The sequence below is a fragment of the Engraulis encrasicolus genome, chromosome 12, assembly GCF_034702125.1.
Source record: "Engraulis encrasicolus isolate BLACKSEA-1 chromosome 12, IST_EnEncr_1.0, whole genome shotgun sequence".
NCBI lineage: Eukaryota > Metazoa > Chordata > Actinopteri > Clupeiformes > Engraulidae > Engraulis > Engraulis encrasicolus.
The window spans coordinates 15,588,333-15,606,185 of NC_085868.1; the positions used below are offsets into that span (position 1 = coordinate 15,588,333).

The 17,853-nt window shown below is 45.6% G+C and overlaps 1 protein-coding gene across 1 annotated transcript in view; it reads right to left on the reverse strand.

Annotated features, from left to right (window-relative positions):
- Positions 1–17,853, reverse strand: part of LOC134459363 (WD repeat-containing protein 70) — a 131,225-nt gene that overhangs the window by 31,448 nt on the left and 81,924 nt on the right. Inside the window, exons 11-13 of the mRNA XM_063211701.1 lie at positions 16,836–16,935; positions 15,062–15,146; positions 13,711–13,849 (exon numbers count right to left, since the gene is read on the reverse strand). Coding sequence (XP_063067771.1) covers positions 13,711–13,849; positions 15,062–15,146; positions 16,836–16,935 — 324 coding nt within the window. The remainder of the gene's footprint in view (positions 1–13,710; positions 13,850–15,061; positions 15,147–16,835; positions 16,936–17,853) is intronic.

The window sequence follows — 17,853 nt, forward strand, 5'->3', positions numbered from 1 at the left end:
TTTCTGCAGTGGGCCTTTTACACACATAGGAACACACACACATACACACACACACACATTCACGTACACACGAACACGCATACACACACACTCACTCTGTCTGTGGTCTGGTTGACTATATTAGGCTGTTGGGATGAGGCTTGAATCGCTCAGTCTGTGTGTGACAGATGGACCACTGCCAATGGTGGGCTGTTATCGTGCATGCGCTTAGGTGTGTGTGTGTGTGTGTGTGTGTGTGTGTGTGTGTGTGTGTGTGTGTGTGTGTGTGTGTGTGTGTGCTTCCTTTGTGTGTGTGTGTGTGCGTGTGCTTATGTCCGTGCATGTGTTGGGAGATTGTGTGTGTGTGTGTGTGTGTGTGTGTGTATGTGTATGTGTATGTGTATGTGTATGTGTATGTGTATGTGTGTGTGTGTGTGTGTGTGTGTGTGTGTGTGTGTGTGTAGTACAATACAAATTCCTTATCCTGTGTGCGCAACTGTATACTGCTGTATATCTGCATCCACACATCTTATCTCTGCATACATGTGCCCGTAGCCTTTACAAGAGAATGGGTGCGTGACTTGCTTTACACAACAATACTGTACTTGGATTGCTGACAAGTGTTGCATGAGTTGCCCTTTGTGTGTAAGCGTCAAGCCAATGGCAGTGTAAAACCTTTTCCATGTATCTGTACATGTTGTGTGACAAAGACATTACAGTAGTGACTGTGTGGAAGATTATATTTCTGTGTGTATGTGTGTGTGTGAGAGAGAGAGAGGAAGAGAGAGAGCGAGAGAGAGAAAGAGAAAGAAAGAGAGAGAGAGAGAGAGAGAAAGAAAGAAAGAGAAAGAGCAAGAGAACAAGAAAGAAAGAGAAAGAGCAAGAGAGCAAGAGAAAGAGAAAGAGAAAGACAGGCTGTGTGCGCACACTCCAAACTCGCTTGGTTTACCCTGCTGCTAAGTACCTCTACAAAAACAGAGCTTCCTCGAATGCACTGCATACCAATGTGGAGCATGTGGCCTGTCGCGCTCAAAAACACACACACGCACATACACTCTTCAGAGGTTGACATCACTCTGCTCAAAGCATTGGAATATCACCACTTCACTCCACTCCACTCTCTCAGAAACGCACAAAAACACTCACTCACTTTTCCATTAAGATCATAACGGCCTCGAATAAAACCCTCAAAAATTTGACTTTAAATGGCAAAGCAGACTTCAGCGGCAGACGTTTTAACGACTGAGGTCATCACTGTGACTGAATGTGTGAATGTGTCTGTGCAACCACTAATGGGGGCATAAACCGCATTTCTTGTGTGCCAGACACAAGGCAGGCAACGGATAGTGATTTCATTTCAACGATGCTACAGTGCAATGATGAGTTCATTCATCCTAGCATGAGATGCATGCACACATGCTCAGTGCGTGCACAAACACACGCTCAGCACACAAACACGCACACACACACACACGCTCAGTGCACACAAGCTCAGCCCACACACACACACACACACACACACACACACACACACACACACACACACACACACACACACACACACACACACACACACACGGTTGCAGTGTAACAGCTGGAGGACGAGTACTCTCCAGTCTAAGCAGATGTGTGCCTTTAGTCCACCTGGCCATCTCTGACGTGTGAGGCGTACGTGCAGATGTGTGTCCCTCACTGTGTGGGAGTGTGTGTGTGTGTGTGTGTGCGCGCGTGCGTGCGTGCGTGTGTGTGTGTGTGAGGGTGCGTGCGCGCGCGCCGTGAGTGTGCGTGCGCGCGCGCCGTGAGTGTATGTGTGCGTGGCGTGTCCCTGACTGTGTGTGTGCGTGCGTGCGTGCGTGTGTCGCGCACATATGCGCGCCCGTGTGTGTGTGCATGTGTGCATGCCCGCATGTGTGTGTCCCTGCTGTGTGTGTGAGCTTGTGCCAACCACAAAGTGAGTGTGTCAAGGGGTGTGGTTGGCTGGTTAGGGTCGGGGGCAAGGGCAAGGGCAGGGTTGGCAAAGCCGCTTAACATCCAGCTGTTCAGTTGCCCACTCTGCAGCATGCTCTGATCAGGAACGTCTTTCTTCCACTCCGCCTTTCTCTCTCTGTCCATCAATCCATCTTTCTAACTACCTGTCTGTCTGTCTAACTCTTTTTACCTGCATGAGAGAGGAAGTGTGGAATAACAAGAGGAAAGATGAACATGACCGGGGTGGTGGAGGGCTGTTTGACAGCTCTCTCTCTCTCTCTCTCTCTCTCTCTCTCTCTCTCTCTCTCTCTCTCTCTCTCTCTCACACACACACACACACACACACAGGCACACTGAAGGGAAGACCGTAAGCACTACATTAAAACATCAAACTGCACTTCTCAAACAAAAATCATATAGCTTCGCCCTCTGCTTACATAAGGCAATCCTAGTATAAACTGTTCGCAGTCAATGTCATTCAATGGTGGGAAAAGCTTGCAGACGATATCAAAGTCAAAGTGTACTTTATAGTCAAAAATCCATCTAACAGACAATTGAAATTGGATTTGACCAGACTTCATAGTGCAGTTAAACTAAACATATTGATGAAGACATTTCCAATGATCACACATACACACGCACAATGTGCAGTAAAACATCATGATACATGATTTTTTTCTCTCCCTCACACACACACACACACACGCATGCATGCACGCACACGCTTACACACACACACACACCAGCAGCAGAGTACAATCAAAGGACATACAGCAGTAGTGTAGATGTAGTATGCAAGGTACAAACAGTAAAGAGCAAGTGACATGGTCTTTGAAATGTTTAGGGAATGCTCTGTCCTTGAAATGTTCATGTAGTTTTCCTCAGTGTGTTGATGAGCCTGATGGCTCGTTGAGCGAAGAAGCTCCCAGCTGGCTTGTGTGGTACTGCATGCTGCAGTAGCGCATCCCTGATGGTAGAGTAAGAAGAAGAGTTTGTGTGCTGGGTCGGTGAGGTCTTTGATGATCATAACTCTTCATAACTCTCTTGGAACAGTGCGTCAGAGATTCCAGGAGTATTATGGAGATATGCCAAGGTAATAGGTTGCTATGGGCACCTAACTTGACCAGGTTCTGCTCTGCCTAAAGGGGTGTGTCATAAAGCTCCTAGAATCTTTGGACAGTCCTTAGGTCTGCCTTAAGGGGGGATTTCCCCTCCTCCTCCCCCTTGCGACAGCAGAACCCGGAAACAATGGGCCGAACCTGTCTCTTATCCACTCTCTTTGAGTGTGTAGTGTGCATGTCTGGAATGGCTGGCAGGGGTGATCGGATTCTGCAGATGCAGGGGTGATCTTTTCTGCAGTCCTCACCACCATCTGTAATGCCTTCTTGTCTGCAGTTAGGCAGCTGCCTTGCCAGAGAGGCTGCTGGTCAGGATGTTCTCAATGGAATGGAGCTCTTCTCATCCTCCGCAGGAAGTGGATTAGTGTCTGTGCCTTTTTGATCAGCGAGGTGGCGTTTGAAGTCCAGTCAAGGTCATCTGTGACGTGCACTCCAAGGAACTGTGTACTTTTCACTGCCTCCACCGCACTGCCATTGATGATGAGTGGGATGTGCGTTGGCTGTTCTTTCCTGGAGTCCAAAGTTATTTCTTTTGTTTCGCTGATATTGAGTAGCAAGTTGTTCCTCTTCCACCAGTTGATGAGTTGGTTTACCTCCTCTAGATATAAGACAAGGGCCATCTCTTGCAACCCTCATGAAGCTTGTAAAAGTTCATTTTACTTAAAAACTAACCCTGCTCTTATGCAGTAACCCTTCTTGGCATGTATACTCTGCACACCTCAGACACCTGATAAAGAAGTGTGTACAGGTGAGGATATTTCTTCTTTATAGATATTTCTTCTTAATATTCTTCTTAATATTCTGCATTTCCCCAAATATAGAAAGTTTACTGATTATGTCCTTGTTTGTAAGTCACGTTGGATCTGTTGGAAGTATCTGTCACATGTAATGTGATCTGTCGGCTGATTCCGTGACAAATCCAAATTTGTCCAATCAGAACACACTCTCGTCTTTCCAGTGCACCACCACAACTCCATCCCAGGCTCTTTGGGCCAGTGTGTTAAGAGAGCATTACACCTTGCTCAGAACCATTCAACAGTACAATTAACCCATTGATGCCTGATGTTGCGTTGTGCAACATTGGCCCTGGCGCCTGGAGCTGCATTACGCAACATTCAGGCTCATGAGATTTGAGACAACTTAAGTAGCCTCTTACTGCAGCTGGGGTCGCCGGCGACCCTATTCACTTGCTGAAAATGCATAACTACGTCATAACAACATTGCTATGACATTACAGAGAGCCATAGTACTGCGCTAAGGGGCTAAAAATCTCTGTTTGTTTGAGATGAATGAACACATTCTAATGAAAGTTGAGGGTCTTGGTGTTTAAATGCAACATTTTTATGAGCTTCAGAAGCTGAGATATTTAGGCTTTTATAGGCTGAGGGCAGCTTTTCTTAAAAAGGGTCAGGCATTCAGCACCCTTTTTTGCAGGTGCCTTAGGCATCAATGGGTTAACTGGCATTGTTAACCGGCCTGTACAAATAGAATAGGATGGGATGGGATGGAATTTCTCTTCTCTTCCTGTGCGACACACACACACACACACACACACACACACACACACACACACACACACACACACACACACACACACACACACACACACACACACACACACACACACACACACACACACACACACACACACACACACAACTCCCACAGATGCCACACAGCCTGACCCAGAATGCAGTCCTGCTACTAGGGCCAATCGGTGGCAGGAGCTTGCACTTGACAGGGTTGGTGTACTGTACGCAGCACTGAAGGGAAGTAGTAGGCTGCTACTACTACATCCTCACTGTATCCTCACTCCCACTGCAAACACCCCCCCCCCCCCCCCCCCCCCCCTTCCTCCCCCCGCTGGCTCTCATAGTCGTATTTACTTAACGGGATGATGTAGTAAAGCTTTAATCTGCTTTTCTCCTCTCCATCTCCCTTTCTCTCTCTCTCCCGGAGCATGTGGCTGGCTGTAATTGCTGATTTAGGAAAGATCTAGAAAATCCCCCCGCGGGGGCTGGAATGACATGTAGCAGTCTAATCCTGTGCTGCTCCTCACAGCACTAGCACTGGCACTGGCACTCACTCTGGCCTGCTGAGGACCCTTGCACGCACCATCGGGACACATTATCACCAAATAAATAAATAAATAAATAAAGAAGAGAAACAGGGTAGCTCAGCAGGGAACATGTGCGTGCCTCCATGCCTGCCTGTGTGTGTGTGTGTGTGTGTGTGTGTGTGTGTGTGTGTGTGTGTGTGTGTGTGTGTGTGTGTGTGTGTGTGTGTGTGTGTGTGTGTGTGTGTGTGTGTGTGTGTGTGTGTGTGTGTGTGTGTGTGTGTGTGCGTGTGTGTGTAAGGACATAAATGTGTGTTTTGTGTCCGTCTGGGAGTGTGGTCATCTGTGTGTGTGTGTGTGTGTGTGTGTGTGTGTGTGTGTGTGTGTGTGTGTGTGTGTGTGTGTGCGTGTGCGTGTGCGTGTGAGACCCATGCGTATATATGTGTGTGATTGCGTGTGTGACTGCATGTATCCGTGTCTGTGATCATGTGTGTGCGTGACAGTGTCTGTGTCCGTGTCAGTGTGTTTGGGGTGTCGGGGGCATACCATTCGAGCCTTTGCTTTGATTAATCTGTAGGCCATCTCGCCTCAGGAGCGCTACTTCAGTGGCAACCAAAAGGCCATGTGTCAAACATCCCATCAGCGTTGCCCGGGTAACGGGCCTCACTCAAACACAACCCAGTGGAGGAAAAGACGGGCCGGGACAGGCTCTGGCACGACGCCGGGGGAGAGCCAGGGGCAGAGCTTGGCCAGGCTGAGCCGGACCAAAACACTCCACGGGACGTCTGCGGGTACCAGGAGAAACGGAGAGGAGGAGAGAAAGGTTGCAAACAAGGTCCTGAGAAAGTGTGACGATCGTGAATGGCTTGTGCACAAACACAATGGGAGCCCCCATAAGTAGAGTCTGCGGTGGCTGCTGTGCACTGCAATAAGAGAGGCTGAGAGAGACTCCATATGTCCTTTGATGGAAAGTTATGATCAGGCAATTTTTGTCAAACTTGTAGCATGACTCTAGTGTGTGTAATTGTGCATTGTTTCATTCTATGTAATGAAAGTGATTAATTGAGCATATTAAATCGACAATTTGGAAGGCATCAATAGTTTTGGTAAAGCAGCAAAGTTAAGTTGTCTTCCTATTGAAAATGGGTTTGTTTGTGTATAGTAGACTTCATTTCTTGACCATGTCACTGTAAGGCTCATGAATGAAATTTAATTTTCAATCATTGAAATTCTCAACGGAGCTAAGGACCAAAAAACCGGTGCGTCTCATTCCACGTTTGAAGGTCAGGGGTCCATCTTCTCTCTCTCCATCTTCTCACATCTTGCACATCTGTCTTACCTACCTCTGCAGTTCTGCAAATGGACATTAACAGCCTATATGAACAGTTGGAGGTGATGAAAGTGCTTTCCTCTCTGATGGAAGACCTCCTTTTTTTGAAAGAGTTGATCATCAAAGACTAACTTTCAAAAAATTTGTGATAGGACTCACAGCATGATTTCTTCGATAGGATTTCATGAGCCTCTCTTATCAGAACTGAGGAGAACAGAAATTTGTACACATCTCATCATTCATCATCCGAAGGTCGTGGTCTCCATCTTCTCACTGGGTGATTCACACTGGCCTTACCCACTTGTACTTGCTAATGGACATTAACAGAATATATGAACAGTTGGAAGTGATAGAAGTGCTTTACTTGCTGGAAAAGAACTGTTCAGCAAACAATGCAGGTAAAGAGTAGGGGGGTTCCTCTGAAAAAAGACAGGCTTTCAAGAAACTCCCAATACAGTAGGACTCTTGAGGGGATTTCCGTAGCAAGCCGTCCCTTTGAGCCTCTTATCAGACCTCGAGAGCAAAAATTTTGACTTGTCTCATCATTTCTCATCTGAATGTCATGGGCTTCATCTTCTCACTGGGTGATTTCATACTTGCTTTACCCACCTGTGCACTTGCTAATGGATATTAGCGAAATATATGAACAGTTGGAAGTGATAAAAGTGCTTTGATGTGATAGAAGCACTTTATTCTCTGATACAAGATCTGCCACAATTTGAAAAGAATTGCTTAGCAAACAGTATAGTGCATGGGGTGCAATTTCCATAGCAAGTCGTCCCTATGAGCCTTTTATCAGACCTCAAGAGCAAAAATTCGGACTGTCCTCATCATTCCTCATCCAAAGGTCATGGTCTCCATCTTCTCACGTCCACACTGGGCACAGCCAGACGTGCTGAACCAAGTCATGAGATGGTCATTCATCATGCACACACACTCACACGACGCAGTGGGGATCTGAAATGGTGCATGAAGCACTGCAGGACACCCTCACTTAAGGTCGAGGCATTTAAACTGCCTGCCTTGTCTGACTCACTCATTCAATCACTCATTCACTTGCCGCATTGTAACTTGAGACAAGGCCACCAAACAACTATATGTTTTTCCCTTTTTTTGTTGCTAAAAGTGAATCTTTTGCAGGTTTTGAAATAGATTTGATGGATTGCATGTACTGAACTTGTGCACATTAGGCAGCATAGAACACTATAACAACCTGTGTGTGTACTAAAAACATACAGTTCGCAGTGTAGTATTTGACTGCATGTGTGCTCAAGACTCTGTGTATGGAGGTAGCGTCTAAACATTTTCATTGCGGTACATATTTTGTTGTTTACACAGCAGCGGACAAATGGAACAAGACTTTTTTCAGCAAAAGTGAACATTTTGTGGTTTTGGAGTGTATTGTCTGTACGGTTGTGGACGTGAGTTACATATAAACACATTTTCATTGCGGTACATATTTCGTTGGCAACCCAGAATCGTGTGCGTTGCGTGTGGTATGCTCAGAGGAAGCAAATGTGTGGTCCTGCCACTTAAAACCTCCCCCTCAAACCCTCCTTCTCACAAATCCACTGGAATTCCCACACGGGCAAACAACGGACGGGGAAACAATAGCAAAGCGGGCTAAGATAAGAGCCTCGCCTGTCAACAGTTTTCCCTCGCATGGCCGACACATCACTTTCATTTTTTTTTACTCTCCCTCTCCCTTTTGAAAGAGCAGTAGAGGGGAAAGGTAGGACGTGGGGAAGGGGCTGTGAGAGGGGATGCAGAGCGAGAGGGAGATACAGCAAGAAGCAAGAAACCAGGCCCCCATTCCTGGCTTTTCTCTACAGCTCAGGAGATATCCCCTGCTAAAGCATGCGGTGAGGCCGAGCTGTCAGCTACTCCCCGACAAGCACCTGGGTCCTGTCCTGTCGGCGAGAGAGAGAGAGAGAGCGAGAGAGAGAGAGAGAGAGCGAGCGAGCGAGAGAGAGAGCGAGCGAGAGAGAGGGACCATCTTTCTCTTTCTGTTGTATATGCTTTTAAACTGCCTGCAGGATTTCTAAAAAGCCCCGAATATAAAAGCACAGACATGGTGCTGTATACAGAGTCAGGTTTAGTGGTTAGCCAGACTCGCTTTGTGTGTCGATTCGCTTTTACAGATTTGATGGACCAGGTAGAAAGGTTTCATTAGTGTGGGGATAAGGAGGGATATACTTCAGGGCCATATGGGGAGCACAAGGAGAGAAAAAGAGAAAGAACGGAGAAGAGGAAAGAAGATTGGATAAGAGAGAAGAGAAGAGAAGAGAAGAGAAGAGAAGAGAAGAGAAGAGAAGAGAAGAGAAGAGAAGAGAGGAGAGGAGAGGATATGAGAGGAGAAGAGAGGAGAGAAGAGAAGAGAGGAGAGGAGAGGAGAGGAGAGGAGAGGAGAGGAGAGAAGAGAAGAGAAGAGAAGAGAAGAGAAGAGAAGAGAAGAGAAGAGAAGAGAAGAGAAGAGAAGAGAAGAGAAGAGAAGAGAAGAGAAGAGAAGAGGACATTTCATGTCTTCACAAGAGGGTGACAGATATATGCATGTTGGGAGTTGTGAAAGAGAGCTCTCCATCAAGCTGACAGCGGCCCAACTTACCCAGCAAACCACACACACAGCACCAGAAAAAAACAACTCCACGATGGATCATTTCATGAGCCTTGGACAGAAAATTCCTGGGCACAAATGCACAATATTTACAGAAGATCAACTGACAGAAGACTAAACAAAGTGTGTGCCACAAAAGAAAGGGAAAAAAGAAAAGGAAGAAAAAAGTTCACCGTGCAACATTCTCGGGCCACACTTGGATCTCTCACCTGTGCTCTGACGGAACTTGACTTACAACCATCAAACGTGCCCCCTTTGCAAAGTATTTACTTAGCCCTGCCTGAGTGCATAGCCCCCATTCTGCTCACAAGAGCACGACCCAGGGCCCAGGTTATGGAGGGTGTTTACACTGGGAATGATTGGTGGCTCTCCCCTCCCTGGAGAGTGCCTGGTACGCCACTTCATAAAGACAGGGCCGGCACTTAGACACGAACGCAACCTGGCTGACTTGACTTGGGGTAGGTTGTGTGTGTGTGTGTGTGTGTGTGTGTGTGTGTGTGTGTGTGTGTGTGTGTGTGTGTGTGTGTGTGTGTGTGTGTGTGTGTGTGTGTGTGTGTGTGTGTGTGTGTGTGTGTGTGTAGGTGAGGGTCAGAAGGTGAAGAGGCGCGAGCGTAAACACAGTAAATAGTTCGACGGGTCGGACGGGTGCAGGTTGACCACTCATACACGCGGCACGGCAGGGAGGCAACGGCTCTTCTGTCTCTATTACCTGCAGATGTGGAATCCTAAGAAAGGTTAACTCTGTGTGTGTGTGTGTGTGTGTGTGTGTGTGTGTGTGTGTGTGTGTGTGTGTGTGTGTGTGTGTGTGTGTGTGTGTGTGTGTGTGTGTGTGTGTCGGAGCCCATGGTGGGGGGGTGGTTGAAGCGGATGAGAGATTCGTTCATCTGCCGACATTTTCAGCCAGGTCTCCATCATGTGGTAGGCTGGCTGGCTGGTATGCGTGTCTGTATGCATGTACTGTATGTTCCAGAGGCATTTTATGCCTGCGCATTCTTGAAGCAGCCATGGGATAGCAATGACTGAATTGGTCTTGCAGCCCAAGGGTAACAGGTTCACAATTGCACTCTGCCTGATGAAGGTCTAGCGACCAAAAACTTGGATTCAGTAAAGTCTATTGCACAGACTTGAAAGTGTGCCGATTTTTTTCCTTTTACTTTACTAGGTTCAATTGCAAAAAAATTCCATGATGGATGCAAGTTAGCCTGGCCTTGCTATCCACACCAGTTTGCTCAATTAACAATTCATTCCACATTATGTCTAGGGTAGGTCTTCTGGGAGATTACAAACAACATGACCAATCAGCGAATTGGGGCGGGAGGAGGAAGGGGGTGAACAATGGCGCTGCTGCAAAAGGTAGTTTTCCTGTTTACCAACATTCGGGTCAAAGACGATACCTTCTGCTAACTGTAACTGTAAAAAACATGACTCTTTTCATCCATTTATTTTTTCCAGTGAATTCATGAAAGCCTCGGCTGTCATCCATTCACTTGAAACAATTTAAAAATCATGTTTTTATTAAAGTTACAGTTAGCAGAAGGTATCCGTTACACTGAAGGACAATTTCACTTTGGACATCTTTGATCCATTTACACTGTGAGGAGGGGCAAGATGCTAAGCAGCCAACCACATGGGCACATTTTTTTGAGTGACAGCAGTTGCTTAACAATCATAGATTGCAGAGGGACCCCTAGCTGCTCACGCAGAAAGGAATGTTTGTCAACGGGAAACCTTATGTATACTTGTACATACGGGCAGATTACACATCAAGACCAACGATGCACGTTACACATTTTAGAGTTGCCCCAAGGCATCAAACCTTACATTGCTCCTGAGACTGTAATCAATACCCTGCACCTAAGTAACTACATACATTGCCTTGAATAAACTTTTAGTGTAAAGTAGCGTAATTCTGACCAGGCAAAGTCATCAGAATGCTCCCTTGCTCACGTGTAATACCAGCAGTCTCATAATAGCAGTGTCCAGTATGAATGTTTTGTGTATAATCTGCTTTGTGATATCAGGGAACTGCAATCACAAAAGCATTTAAGAGGTTATACTGTAGAATTCAAGACTTATTTGAGACAGGACCAGTATTTGAGGGGCGCTTTCATCCCTGTCAATATGCACATGCCATTTCTGAGGCTCAAAAGACAGTTTCTAGCAGTTAGAAAGAGGGAGTTCTATGATTCCTTTAAAAGACAATTAAAAATCAGGAAAATAACCATGGCAGAAATGGGACAGCAGGCTTGACAGATGTTGAGCAAAACTGATTGGCCTTTCAGACCTCAGCAGACACATTGCATGGTGGCAGTGATCCCACCTAAAAGATGCACGCGATTTTGCAACAAAGTCTGTGCAGTCCATTATCGCTCATCATCACAATCCCCTAATTTCAGCATTTATGTCAGTCCACACGAGGAGAGTCAACGGGCCAGTTCTCAGAAACCAGAAATTCTCTTCAAATATAAAATCGTTTCCTAGATTGAACCAAATGAAAACTGAAAAATGAAAGTGATGTTTTTTTTCATCAATCAGAACATTGGCAAATGATGCAACCCCCAAACTGTCACGGTCCCAACACTGAATAGTATCTACTCTGAAAGTAGCCATTATAAATAAATCACTCTTTGTTCATAAGCCTGTGTGTGTTGATGTGCGTTTCCTTTTATTTTTTTAACGGAGGGCTTGCATCAAGAAACTCTGTTCATATGTGTTGTGTTGGCAGTCAAGCCAGTCAAACAGCCTTTCTACAGCACTTGCAGTTGGCCGATCTTCAAGACACACACAGACATGCGCATGCAGACAAACACACACAGACGCACTCACACACCACGAGCACTTTGTTGCGGGAACTGCTTTGGAAGTGGGAGAAGGATTTTTTTCTGTGTCTGGACAAATACAGCTCACTCCTGAAGGCAAAATTCCACCAAAAACTCCACATACGCAAACACGCACACGCACACCGTTACGGATATTTTACTGTAGCAGGCTGACTGACATGCTTTTTAAACCAAACTCTGAGCTCCTTCCTTTGGAGTCTTTGCATTTCTTATGGATAATATTTTTTTGAAAATAAAAAGCTCCTTCTGAGCAGGGGACAGGAACGTCGAATTGAGATAACACCATGCTCCACTAAATAGGACAGGCGGGCAGCCAAGTTAACAAAGTTTCACCATGAAATTACCATGTGGAGGTCCTCTTCTCATTCAATGGTGCCGTGTCGATATGATCTATCTGTCAAGTCGAGCTACCAAGCCATCACCACAGCACACTACAGCACACTACAGTACACTAGGGCCCCTAGGGGTTAGAATTAGGGCTTTGGGCTACGTCAACAGTGTATTGGTAGCTAATCTACAAAGCAACCCATCTCAATGTCAACGTCAACGTCCCTTCACCATGACATGACCAAGTCCTAGTCCTCCTCCTCTCGTCCAAGCCTGGTGTTGTGTCGGTATGAGCTATCTGATGGGCTGAGCCAGTGTTTCTCAAAGTGGGGGCGGGGGGGCATCTTGGGGGGGGGGGGCGTTTGACATCCGATTGTGGGTTTTTATTCCCCCAAGGAAATTATTTGATGTCTCGCCAATAAGTAAATAAGTTTAAAGCCCTCACCAACATTAAATCATTAAGTGTCATGAATTTGAATAGCATAATAGGAAATGAACAAACATCTGCATTCGACTGCAGTCGCAAAATCAGTCTGTGCGAGTACTGCTGTTGCTTGGGGGGTGGGGGTGGCTCGGAAGCATTCAGACCCGCTGAAGGGGGGAATGATGGAAAAAGTTTGAGAACCACTGGGCTGAGCTATGAAGCCATCACTCTGTTCCTACAGTAACCCTAATCCCCAGTGGCGCTACTGTAGTGCAGACTGACCGTGGCAAGAGCGACGGAAGTGATTTATTGTGGAAGAATTAAGAAAGACTTATGGAGGAGCAAGCCTGATAAGCGTCAAAAGCATCAAAATGAAATGGAACATCAGTTAACAATATGGAATGAGCTATGATGCAGTTTGGTAGCAAACAAAGGGATGTCTACATTTTCCAAACACAAGCTGCAGTTGGCTGCTCCCACCGACTGAACATTAAAAGGTTCAATCTACCTCCGCTTTAGGCATCTTCAGACCAACAGGATTCTTCAGCTTTTTTATCGCATTTGCCGCCTGCAGTATGTTCCTGCAATTATGGTTAGAGTTTGGGATACGTCAACAGCCTATTGGTACGTAGCTCATCTTGAGAAATGTAGCCCATCTCAACAGCATTCTGGAAGGGCCGAGAGAAGGAGACTAATCCAACTGGGGCTGATTTAAATGATTTAAAAGTTGACAAGGAGGGGGAGGGGGGAGGAGGGGAGGAGGGGAGGAGGAAGGGACGGGGAACGCAGCTGAAGAGTCCACAGCGGACTCAAGTGGACATTCCACTTCCAAAGAAATGTAACTGGAAGTTTTAAATAACAGCCGTTTTCAAGTCTCAATCGTTATGTTATGGCGTCAATAATGAAAAGGTTTAATAGGACTACTGCATTTCAATGGAAATTGGTCTGAGTGGAAGTGTGTGTGTGTGTGTGTGTGTGTGTGTGCGTGTGCGTGTGCGTGTGCGTGTGCGTGTGCGTGTGTGTGTGTGTGTGCGTGTGCGTGTGTGTGTCTTACTGAATTGGTGACGTCAATCTCATAGACTTTCTGGAAAGTGCCTCGGTCGAAGAACACCAGCTTGCCGTTGCCGTCCCCCTTCCTCACTGATGTACCTGTCACCAGGAGTTTATCGTCTGGACTGAAGCAGCAGTCAGTCCTAATGACAGCAGGTACAGAAATACAGGAAGTCAACAAATGACACATAAACCCTACACACAATAACGCTTTAAAATTCTTGACAATACATTCAAGATTAATCATTTTTTGGGGAGATTTTCTTGAGCATAAATAAAGGAACTCTATTCTACTACTACTACCACTACTAAGATTAAGCACCTGATTATGTGTGTGTCTTTGAGATGAATGTTCTTACAGACAACCAATAATTTCTTTAAGGTACACTGTGTAGGATATTGCAACTATGAGAAGGTATTGCAATTATGCTGATCATTGAAACTGTGCTGCCTGTTGCCAAATTTGATCTTTTCATGAATTTTTACTAAATAATAAACTAATATTTACTAGTACGATCAAAGTCTTTGTAAGTTTTACAGATAGATTCCCCTTTTAGTGTATGAAAAGTAGAATTTGATGGTCGTGGTTTCTAAATGGGCTCCATGAATTCTGGAAATAAACTGCTAAAAATATTACACCTACAAACAAGGAACCCACATCATCAGGATATACTGAAATAAAGCAGAATGTCTTGAGTGACCACAAATGGGGGGCATGTACACCTTTGTGAGAAGTTATAAGTCATAGGGCTTTAAGTCAATGGCTCACTTGTTACATAAGAGGAGACATTATAATGCAGTGTACAGACCAGGAGCGAACGGAGCGAATAAAGCGACGGAAGTCATTATTTCTCTATGGAGGGCACGCGACCTGCGCTACCAAAGCGAATTCGCCAGGAGCGAAGCTTCTTGCGCGACCAGAGCGAATTTTGACGATTAAACTAAATCTAATCGCAGGCGAATTTGCTCTGACGCTGTTCGGCGAAAACCAATCGGAACGTTCATATCTCCGAATGTCCCAGGCTGTCAAGCCAGAGCCGTTATGTGATTAGCTGAATCAAACATGTCAATGCTGCGTCTGCAGCGAATACAGCGAATTCAAGGCGAAACTTCTTCTGCTACCCACGCTACCAGGCAGCGTAGTTCGCTCTTGGTCTGGACACGGCATAAGGCTACAGGCCATGTTTGTTGCACGTAGGCCCCTCTGAATTCAGATTCTCTCTAAATATGGGCAATAATGACACCAATTCAACTTTTTGATTAGAATATTAGAATATTATTAGAATTTAGAATGTACTATACAGTATAGATCTAGGAAGAATGTCTGATCACTGCCTAGTCCACCGTGCACTCACATTGGGAAGAAGCTGGTCAGTCCAGTAGCCACATTCAAGGGCTTCTTGAAGTTCCGAATGTCCCATGTCTTGAGTGTGTCATCACCTAACAAACACAAGTCACACTGTCAGCGGTGTTTTCCATGCGCTTCGTGACAATCAGCCACATCATCATGGAAAACGCCACCAAAAAAAAAATCAGCCCCATCATTGTCATCATAATCACGCCGATAATAATCATCGTCTGCATCGTCACAAGAGAAAACAGTCTGGCCTTTTGTTAAGGCAGCTGGTGACGCACAACACTGGCCATGGGTGATTGATGTGGCAGGGAGAAGGAGAGAGAGAGAGAGAGAGAGAGAGAGAGAGAGAGAGAGAGAGAGAGAGAGAGAGAGAGAGAGAGAGAGAGGGAGGGAGAGAGAGAGAGAGATAGAGGAGGGAGAGGGGGAGAAAAGAGAAGCAGAGTACAGAGAATGAAAGAAAGAGTGTAAGAGAGAGTGAAACAAGCAGGCAGCGGGAGATAGAGAACAAGACAGACAGACAGACAGACAGACAGACAGACAGACAGACAGACAGACAGACAGACAGACAGAGGTGGGACCTTAATAAAATTGTCTACAGTATCTTTTAAAAAAATGCTGCCTTTTCATTCTCAAAGCAAGTGCAACGCAAGTTAAAATATGCTTTAAAGAGGGCTAAACTAGACAAGAGACAGAGAGAGGGGCACATTTGTGTTGAAGGCCGCTGCAGAGGGAAGAGAAGCGGTGCGTTTTTTGAGGGTTTTTTTTTTTACAAAACGCTTGTGGGCTGAATTGGGTCCATTGTGTGAGGAGCAGCAGCAGCAGCAGCAAGACTGGTGCAGAGTCTGGGTCTGGGTCTGACAGTGTGGAGGAAAGAAGGGAGGAGTTGGAGAAGGGTGGGAGTGAGTCAGCAAAAGAAGGGAGTGTGTCAGGGAATGAGAGATACTCGGTGGGGGCCGTCTGTCTGTCTGACTGTCTGTCTGGGGGTCAGATGAGGATTAGGGTTGGAGGACACTAGGGTACTCCAGGTGAAGGGCTGGATGGAGAGTGAAGAGGTGGAAGAGAAAGAGAAAAAAGAAAGCAGTCCTCTAAAGACTGGTGTGCAAAATACATATTGTTTAAGAGGGAGTGCGAGAGAGAGGGAGGAGATTTACTGACACAGACCATGAAAAAGAGAGAAAGAGTGTGCGTGCGTGTGTGTGTGTGTGTGTGTGTTGTGTGTGTGCGTTAAGAGGAAATGGGAGCAAGGTGTGGGTCTACCAATGAGCCATATTGAGTGAGTGAGCGAATAATTTGGCAGCGAGAAACAGAACGTGAGTGACTGCGTACGGGCAATACAGAAGAATTACGAGAAATTGCCCAAGACCAAAACAGGGAGAGCGTGTTTATTCTGGAATATTTTAAGTGGACTTCGGTTAGCAAGGCTGTTTATGTGTGAGTGTGTGAGTGTGTCAGCCTGTGTGTGAGTGGGAGTGTGAGTGTGAGTGTGTCTGTATGACAGAGCGTGCATCTTGTGAGAGTATCTTCTTAGCTTACAAAGGTCATTTCCGTGTCCTTGGTACAATGGCCCTCTGTGTGTTCATTTCGGGCATTGCACACCATCCTATATGGTTATCTATTGCTGCTGTCAGTTAGTATGTCTGTCCGTTTGTCTGTCTGTCTTTCTGTGTGCGTGCCGATCTGTCTGTCGGTCTGTCTGTATGCCCGTCTGTCTGTCTGTGTCCGTGCCCGTCTGTCTGTCAGTTTGCGCGCGTGTGTGTGCATCATCACCATACCTCCTCTTGATGCCAAAGTAGTCCCGTCGTAGGAAAACGTTAAGCAAGACGTGTCTGATCCCATTGTGTGCGCTTGACGGCAGTGGAACTTGGTGTGGACCTGGTGAAAGAGGGGAGAAAGGGAAAATAAAAATATATATTTTTAATTTCCTCACACTTGTGTATACCTTGTATAATAAGTACACATTATTATTTTTGTATTATAGTACTATATAATCCTAAACGTTAATTAATGATCAGTATATTGTATTTGAAAATAAATTTACATCCAACAAAACCATAGGCATGACAGTGACTATACATGACTAAATTATTGAGGTAAATCCAAATGCAGTTTCACTGCAGTGTTACAAGCCTATCGTAATATTGTCAAGAACGTTAAACAATTACAAAGACAATACATCTGATAAAACATTCTTGTCTCTTAAGTACGCTAAACATCTAAGTTTAGGCTATAAAGCTTGACTCTAAATCCAAAAAGGCCTCATGGCAATATCAAAAAGTAAAAGTAGATATTTAATTTCATCACACACTTGTGTATCTTATATAATCATGTTGTATATAAAAGGGGTCTTTGCGGCTTCCATACTTTAAAAACCCTGTAGCTGAATGTGTGAAGTGTTATGTACAGAACGTGTGCTATGACATGATCGCACAGAAATCTCTATAGACTTGTGTGTCAAGCCCTTGGGAATGAATCAGCATCAGACACACTTGCGGCCGTAAATCCCTCTGCTAAAGATGATAACCATTTACGAGTGCTTGAGACTCAAGAATGCATTGAAGAGTCAGCCATTACACACATTACACCCACATCAAGGACAAGATGACAGAGTGTGTGCATGTCTCTCCATGTGTGTGCGTGTGCGTGTGCATGCATGTGTCTGTGTGTGTGCGTGTGTGTGTGCGCACGCATGTGTGCGTGCGTGTGTGCGTTTAATATTTCTTTGTCATCATCACACTCTAAAGAGATTACCCGCATCGGGGCCTGTGACCCTGTCAGAAACCTAACAGAACT